At 46.0% G+C, this 8,110-nt stretch overlaps 1 protein-coding gene across 1 annotated transcript; it reads right to left on the bottom strand.

Annotated features, from left to right (window-relative positions):
• Window positions 1-5,762: 5,762 nt before the first annotated feature.
• On the bottom strand, window positions 5,763-7,064 carry LOC123083742 (dirigent protein 15). The gene is made up of 3 exons (XM_044505689.1): window positions 6,643-7,064; window positions 6,340-6,526; window positions 5,763-6,043 (listed from the first exon to the last, which is right to left on the bottom strand). The coding sequence occupies exons 1-3, from the start codon at window positions 6,984-6,986 to the stop codon at window positions 6,014-6,016; spliced, it is 561 nt and encodes a 186-aa protein (XP_044361624.1). The 5' UTR covers window positions 6,987-7,064; the 3' UTR covers window positions 5,763-6,013.
• Window positions 7,065-8,110: the final 1,046 nt, after the last annotated feature.

The following is an 8,110-nucleotide window of genomic DNA, read 5'->3' as shown; positions in this document are numbered from 1 at the left end:
TATATCCCGTATGTGTACGTGTTCAGTGCCTTCTATGTCCGGAGAGAGGACATGTCCAGCGTCTCCTTGAATCCTTGTCCACCGCCGGGCCGGCGCTGGGGCACCTGTAGCAGCAACTCACTGTAGATGACGTGGTGCCCTTGGAAGCTTCATGCATGCGTAGTGGTGTGCTTCGCCACAAGCGCCGTGCAGGCGGAGCAGCGTCTCGGCGCACTGCAGTCAGGCCTCGTCGATCTTGTCGGATACGATGAAGAGTAGAACGTTCTTGCGGAGTAAATGGATGCGGCATTGTGTGACCCCGTCTCGTGGATGACGCCGACGACATGGCACCGGTTCAGCCCGACGTAGGTCGTGAACTGGTGATCACCATCTTGGGCTCACACCCCGACTCCACGGGGGCGAGGTTCACAAGGTTGCCCGTGTCAACGAACGATGCCGCGCCAGTGGCCGCTGTTGGCATAGGCCCAACTCATCGCATACATTTCGACTAGCGTTTCCCGATGCCTAACAGGCAGGTGCTGTTATCCGTATACGTAACGTGCGTACCCAAAGTTGGCTTTGGTTGCCTGAAGAATTCACTTGCATGAACTAGCTAACTGATCAATTCAACCAGCTTGACGCACACGTACACGGAAGCTGATCGATTCGATCGCTTCGGCTGGAAATACACACGAGAACCCGCGTGTCGCATCGGCGCTGGAGTTTGACGCCGTGGCCACTGCTGCTGGACATGGTCCTCTCGGCCTTGCCCCGCAGCCAGACCTGGGACCGGAGTGGCTGAAGGTCGCCGCGGTGCACCTCGCCCCCGACCGCGCGCCAGTTTATACCGCCATTGTCCAAACGCAAGCCCCCGCCCTCACCGCTGACCGTGTTGGAACTGCACCCTCAGGATCGATCACATCAAATCATGATAAACTCACACACACGAAAACTTTTGCCAAAGACACGTGTCGTGCCTCTCTTTTCCCTCTTTTTATTTTCTCCTTTTCTTCACACGGCGTTACAAATCTCGTGACCTGGCTATGTATATATATACACAGCTTCCAGCCGACCAACCAGACCCTGCCCTATACGGACTTACTATCCTTTTCGTACTTTTGACTACTAACCTAGCATGACACGGACTGGACACTTACGACTAACGGGACTACTAACTCCTAACGTAAGCTTAACTAGTACTACTAGCCGGACACAAATAGATCGCTTTTCAACTTGTGTACGTTACTACCAGGCAACAGAAACAAACCTAACTTTCTAAATTATGCTAACAATCTTTCCCTAATCTTGACTTGTCATCTTCCTCATGCTCCTTCTCATCTTGACTCGTTGGAGATCCACGACTTGACGATCTAAAATCTGACGCATGATCCGGACGCATCATCAGTCTTCACGTCTACACGTGCAACGTGCAAGACTGGACGCATCATCAGTCTTCACGTCGTTCAACTTAACTGGTCACTGTCCCACTGCACGTCAAGCTTGATCTTCAACTGTCATATCAGTACACTGAATATCACCCGCTTGGAAACATGCAGTGCCTCCTTGCTCTGCCATGTTGTGCCACCGCCATTGCTTGGCCGCTGCCTTGCACTCGGTCCGCACCATACTCCTTGTACTTGCTCGCAGCAGATCCACTCTTCACTGCTCGCACACCTCCTCGCTTTATGATGATTTCACCTACCACCGTCCGCCTTCGGCATCACACCGAACCCATGCTGGCCGCAACCAAGACGCTCCACAAGGACATGGACATGACTCACGGAACACCGTGCACACCGCTTCCACTTCAACGAATCATCACCAAGACGAGCACTTGGACACGACGACGACTGACTGTGCAAACTCGCACGACTCCTTGACTCATCCGACTCGCCCAGACGATGATCTTCATGAGCTCCAGTGCCGCACCTCGGCACCACCGCTCCCATCAACGATCATCTTCCATCACTATGCCGACGACAGCCTACTGCCTCCCTCCTTGTCGCTCCGCCGAACGATGATTGCTTGATCCTCTGCGTCGCTGCACCACCCAGCGACTTCATTGCCCGCCCCGAGGCGCTAGTAGGTCGCCACCCCGGGGCAAGCGCTCGACTCCTGAACCTTGCTCTGATACCAATTGTTGGAACTGCGCCCTCAGGATCGATCACATCAAATCACGATAAACTCACACACACGAAAACTTTTGCCAAACGCACGTGTCGTGCCTCTCTTTTCCCTCTTTTTATTTTCTCCTTTTCTTCATACGGCGTTACAAATCTCGTGACCTGGCTATGTATATATATACACAGCTTCCAGCCGACCAACCAGACCCTGCCCTATACGGACTTACTATCCTTTTCGTACTTTTGACTACTAACCTAGCATGACACGGACTGGACACTACGTAGACTAACCGGACTACTAACTCCTAACGTGAGCTTAACTAGTACTACTAGCCGGACACAAATAGATCACTTTCCAACTTGTGTACGTTACTACCAGGCAACAGAAACAAACCTAACTTTCAAGATTATGCTAACAGACCGCTCTCGTAGATGGCAATCCCCCTCGCCGGCGAAGACGCGGCCAGCATCACCAGGAGCCACTCATCGAGGATTACTAACTGCCACTTGCTTCTGCAACCAGTTCCTGCACCAGGGTTCCGCGAGGGCGCGTACTCTCGAGGCCGGCCCTTGGCCGGTGAGCCGAACAACTCCACGGCACACTGTGCCGCGTCCACGGCTGCGCATAGCCATTGACTGGTCTTTGACTGCTGGATAGACAATACCGCGCACGGAAACCGCTTAAAACAGGCTTAGGGGGTGTTTTGTCCGGTTGTAGAAACTTCAGGGGATTAAGAATATGGTTTTAGAGGTGAGGGGGTGATGTGGCCGAAACGTGATACTTTAGGGGGTTATGTATACTTTTTTCTATGGATTTTGTCCCTCATTTTTCTCCATGAATCCCCTTTTTCCAGCGGGTCTCCTACCTTGCGGTGGTCTCCCCGCACGCTGCCTTCCTCACCAGCGCACTTTGGCTCCAATAATACCGCCGGGGAGCTGCACTTCCCGTCTCCCTCCGCCGATCGCCTCTGGATTGCCTCGATCCGATCTTCGTAAATCACGCCGGTCATTTTTTGCTCAGCCAATCGCCAAACTGAGATGAATTCTTTTTCGTTTTTGCTTTGCCAAAAATGTTTGGCCGCGGAAGAAAAGCCTTTGGGCATGGTAGGTGAGTTTTTGCTTGGCTCTTGCATACTTTAATTGAATGGCAATCTATTTCATGAGCTGTTTTAGCAATGGAATGTTGCTATTCAGAACTGACTCTGTTTCACTCTTGTGTAATTTAGCAGTAGAACTTACTGATGGCGTGATTGAGAGTTATAGTTTGACTACTTCTGGCCAGGCGAATTTGGGCCTAGGTAAACGGCTATAGTTTACGGTTTGCATACAGAAATTTAGCAGGGTAAACGGCGTCTTCCCAGGGATTTTTCTTCAAGTGTTTATTATCTTTGCAGCCTCCTCCTGTAGCGCCAGTCAGTGCTCTGCTTCTGTAGTATTGTTTCTAATATTATTCTCCACAACTCGCCCTCGCCGCCGCCCTGGGATGTGGGAGGCTGCCGCCGGAGACCATTGCCACCCGAGAGCCCTGTGTCTCTGCTATGCCTGTACTAGCAGCTAGTTAATGTTAGATTGTATCCTTGTTTCTTCAGTTAATTAACCTGAAGCACCTCCTGCTCTGTTAGTAGCTTAATTAGCATCCACTCCTGTAGAGTAGATCAGATTATATGCATGCATGTGGATACTGTTTCTAGTCAACAGTAGCTTGTAGTTGCTTGCTAACCTGATTAGTTCTCTAATCATTTCCTGTGGACATTATGTAAATGGAGTGGTGCTCAAGTGTTTTGCCAAGAGGTTGGTTATCCCCACCCGTGTGATCAGGAGAAGGAAAGTGTTTTTCCGGCATCGCTGGAAGAGACAGGTTTGGCTGTTGAAGGCGAGGAAGAAACAGAAGTGGGATGTTGTTGCTGTTTCAGAAGTGGGATGTTGTTGTTGTTGTTTGAGAGTTTCAGCTAGAACTGACTTTGCTTCATTCTGAATAATGACGCAGAAGGATGTTGGGACATGCATTTACGTACAATAATTCTGCAGTTTGGAATCTTGCAGAAGGATGCTGTGAATTTCTTGTACACTAGGCTCCCCTGATGGCTGCTCTGCTACTGCTAGATGATGGAATGGCTTCTACAACTGAACTGTACCACAGTCGCTCTCGAACGAGAATTGTTGGGCCTGTGGTGTAGCCTGACTGCCTGCTCTCGACCGAGATTTTGTTCGCTGATGGTCCTTTGGGCAGGTGTCTCCAACAGGCAGGGGTCAGCAGTTAGCCTAGATATCTGAATCACTTGCACCCATTTCCTTTGAATATGATTTCCCCCCCAATCTGCTAATCTTCGACTAACAACTTGTACAAGGTTCCATATCATAGGACGATGCAATCAAAAACAGTCTTTTTGATCGACCACTCAGAAGTGCAGCTGAAGCTAAAAAAATGCTTTTCCTTGTTTCAACATGATTACCTTGTTGACCGATCTTCATCTCTGTTTTCAAATGAGGCCACGTCAAGTTCAAAAGGAAATGGGCTGGAGAGTTTCAAAATGGTTCAAAAAAATGCAGAATGTTTTGAATTTATTTGCTATTTTTCTTCATTTTACTGTTCACCCATACGGGTGCATGTGCACACGGTACCAAAAACTCCATGTCTGATATGAAAGAGATAGTGACTGGTTTATGTTTTCTTCTTTTCTATTTAATTTCTGTTTTCTCTCCTCATTTAATTTGTTGGTGACAATATTGTTGGGTGTTTCATTAGTTCAACTGGAAGTGTGAAATACGTAAAGATCCACATTGCGGGAGAAAGAGTCTTCATATTATAAATTTACTACACCAAACAAACTTCTTTATTTCTGATACATAATAAGACATGATCCCAAACACAAAACCAAACAGACATCTTAAAACAACAACAAACGGCAGAACCTGTTTCTTTTACATGGCCTTCATGAATTACTTTCAATCAGAAAGTGTGCAAGTACGTATAAGACTAGGCCAATGTTGTTCGATTCTCAAAGGCTTACGATCTCGAAGTTAACTTTGGTGACATGCCTCACTTTTTAAGATTGGTTTGGTGAGATGTCAGGTTAGCGGCTAGTCTATACAGCAGACGTGTGCTATGAATTTTAAGTTTTCCTAAGGTTTAGATCAATTGAGTTCTTTTTGACAATTTATGAGCCATTTATGTTGGCTCTTAAAGGCTTAGGATCTCGGCGCTTGTTTTTGTGACGTGCTTCACTTCTTAAGTTAACCTTGGCGATATCTTAGGTTACCTGTTGGTCTGGTAAACTCCAGGGACTCTGATACAATAAGGCTCAGTTACAATGGTACATACACAAGATACATATGTTTAATAGTGTTATTAAACTGAATTCATGTACTAGCATTAACAAATGGCATAGAATAAAAATACTACTAGCCTCATAAATGTACGCATGAGTTCGCTTGTATGTAATCCTCATGAGGTATAGGTGAATGCTGTTAAGAATTAATTAGCTATGATTAATCAAGGATAATGCCTGCTTTTCCTTTAATCATTGATGGTTACTAAAGGGATCATGCCATAATTTGTTCTCTTGTGTTTAACTGAGTAATTAGACCAATTTCCGACATACTATAGGTCGTCAATGTAGTTCAACTGTAAGTGTGAAATAAGTAAAGATTCACACAACGGGAGTAATATTCTTCATATTAAAAATTCACTACACAAACCAAACTTCTTTATTCTGATACACACCGATAAGACATGATCCCAAACATACATCTTAAAACAACAACAAACGGTCGGACATGGATCTTTGGATTGATGGAATATCACGAGCTAGAAATCCATGGTTTATTTGAAAATGAAAACACTGACAAGCTCATTGCAAAGCTCCTTCCACAGCTACCCATCGTGGTTGTCCACGTAGTTTTCAAACATATCACTGGATTGTGGGGCCAGCTATAGTGCCCTGGAAAAAGAAAAGGAATCCCCGGTAATATCAGCATTGCTACATTTATTAAGAATCTAGGCATTAAGGTACTAATATTGAGGTTTATCAAGGAATAACAGCGATTCATAATTTTTATCTGGATGACTCAAACTAGCTTTCTTAGTGAACTAGATAGCTGTGCAATTTAAATGCCCTTTTGTTACATGACCCGAACTATGTTGGTATCACGATATCATGTTGAACTAGATAGATACACTAGAAACAACAAAGCAAATACATACAAATTAAGTAGCCAATTAAACATGTCTACTTACAGCTGGTTTGACGTAGAATGCATGAATATTGAGTTCTTTAATACTTTGGCCTGGAGGGGGGTTGGCGAGTGCTCTATACTTGATGGTCCCACGTGCCATAGCAAACTCTCCAGTCCCACCAATAATGGCCATCTCGCCTTCTTGAGCTCTGTTCATCCCCATTACTTCAAATGACGATCCACGGCGCCTGATATGGTTTTGGAGAGTAACACATCACGTATCATATAAAACCAGACAATCTTTAGTATATGAGATCTTGGTAACTGAGAAAACTAGAACTTCTAGTCCAACAGTATAAATTACCTGGCGTCCTCAAACACCATGCTGAAGTAGTTGAACCAGCCTGGACCGCCTACATCAGCCTGCACATGCATGCCTTTGGTACGGGCAACAATGGTGGCAGTACCGGGGTTTGGTCCATCAATCACAGTCCAGTCGTTAACAGCAGTCGTACCAAACCCGGCTGGTTGGTTGGATGCGACAATTGCTACCTGGTTGGTGCCCGATCCAGCAGCGATTTGGTGCAAGTATAAGCGCAAGTTTATCTCAGACTCACAAGGAATAACGCAAGAAAGGGATGGACTGGCCATGGATAGAATGAAATGCAGGACCAAAATGATGGGAAGGACACGGCTAGGACGGCCCATGGCTAAGATTTTGGCTCCCACAAAGATGGTAGGAGGTGTCTACAATAAATTGACTCTTTGCTCTGTTGTTGGCTGTGTGAGAGATACTCAAGAGTCTAGGGGTGCTATTTATAGTGCTGGAGGACTAGCATGTTGGTTCCATACCCTTAAGGACCAGCAAATGTGTTCGTCTTTTTTTTTTCATTTTCTTCGGCCGACCTTTTTATTTGGATAGACTATACTTGTGGGGCGGAACAATATCATGTACATGTATCAGCCCTCAGAAAGAAGAAAGGTCATGCGTCGTTTTCTATTTCTTATTTTGCCAAGATAGAGACTTTTGAGGAAATATGCTATCGCGTTTTAATTTTTATTGCTTGGCAAATTAATACATCATGCCTTGAAGACAAACTATATAGAGGACTAAGACCAAGATTTTATTTGTCATTGTCTTCCTCAAATATGACCAGGCCCATCAGTCTTTGAAAGTGACACATTACCAAACCATGAAGTGCTATTTTGGATATCATATAGCTAGACATATTATCCTCAGCAACTTGCAAACCCTCTTTGATTGTATTGTCCGAAACAAATAGATACAACACATGCCTTGAAGAACAGATTAAGGCCACCGGATACAAAAAGAGCCATGGTGTTCATTATTGGTGTATAATATATCCGACCATTTTTAGGAGAGAACCTAACGACCCATGATTTTGTTAGTTTTTGGTACATAGTAGATTCTGCCTGATCAATTATTCTTTTAGTTGCCAATTTCTCATACCCAAGCGGGTTGCCTCCTCCCCAAGAAATGTCTAGGGTTCCCCTGCCTCCCACCGGCACTGCGATTGGTCCGCCTCGTCTCCAGTGGCCTTAGGGCGATGGCTGCGCGGTGGATCTCGGCTCTGTTTTCAGTTGTTTCTTTGCGTTTTGTTAGGGTTTATTTCCTGCTCCGGAAGACGAGATGACGGCGGCTTTCTGAAGATGGAATAAGGTTCTCCCCACCTAGCCCCCGTCCTGATGGTGTGCCTAGCATCATCGGTGGGCATGTGGAGGTGTGTCACCGGCGGATCTGTCCTTGGTGGATTTGCTTGAATCTGGTTGTAATTCATCTACGCTCATGTGTCTTCAAGTAGGTTCACTCC

Source organism: Triticum aestivum, chromosome 1B (assembly GCF_018294505.1).
Source record: "Triticum aestivum cultivar Chinese Spring chromosome 1B, IWGSC CS RefSeq v2.1, whole genome shotgun sequence".
In the NCBI taxonomy this organism is placed as follows: domain Eukaryota; kingdom Viridiplantae; phylum Streptophyta; class Magnoliopsida; order Poales; family Poaceae; genus Triticum; species Triticum aestivum.
This window is presented reverse-complemented; position numbering and strand designations above follow the sequence as displayed.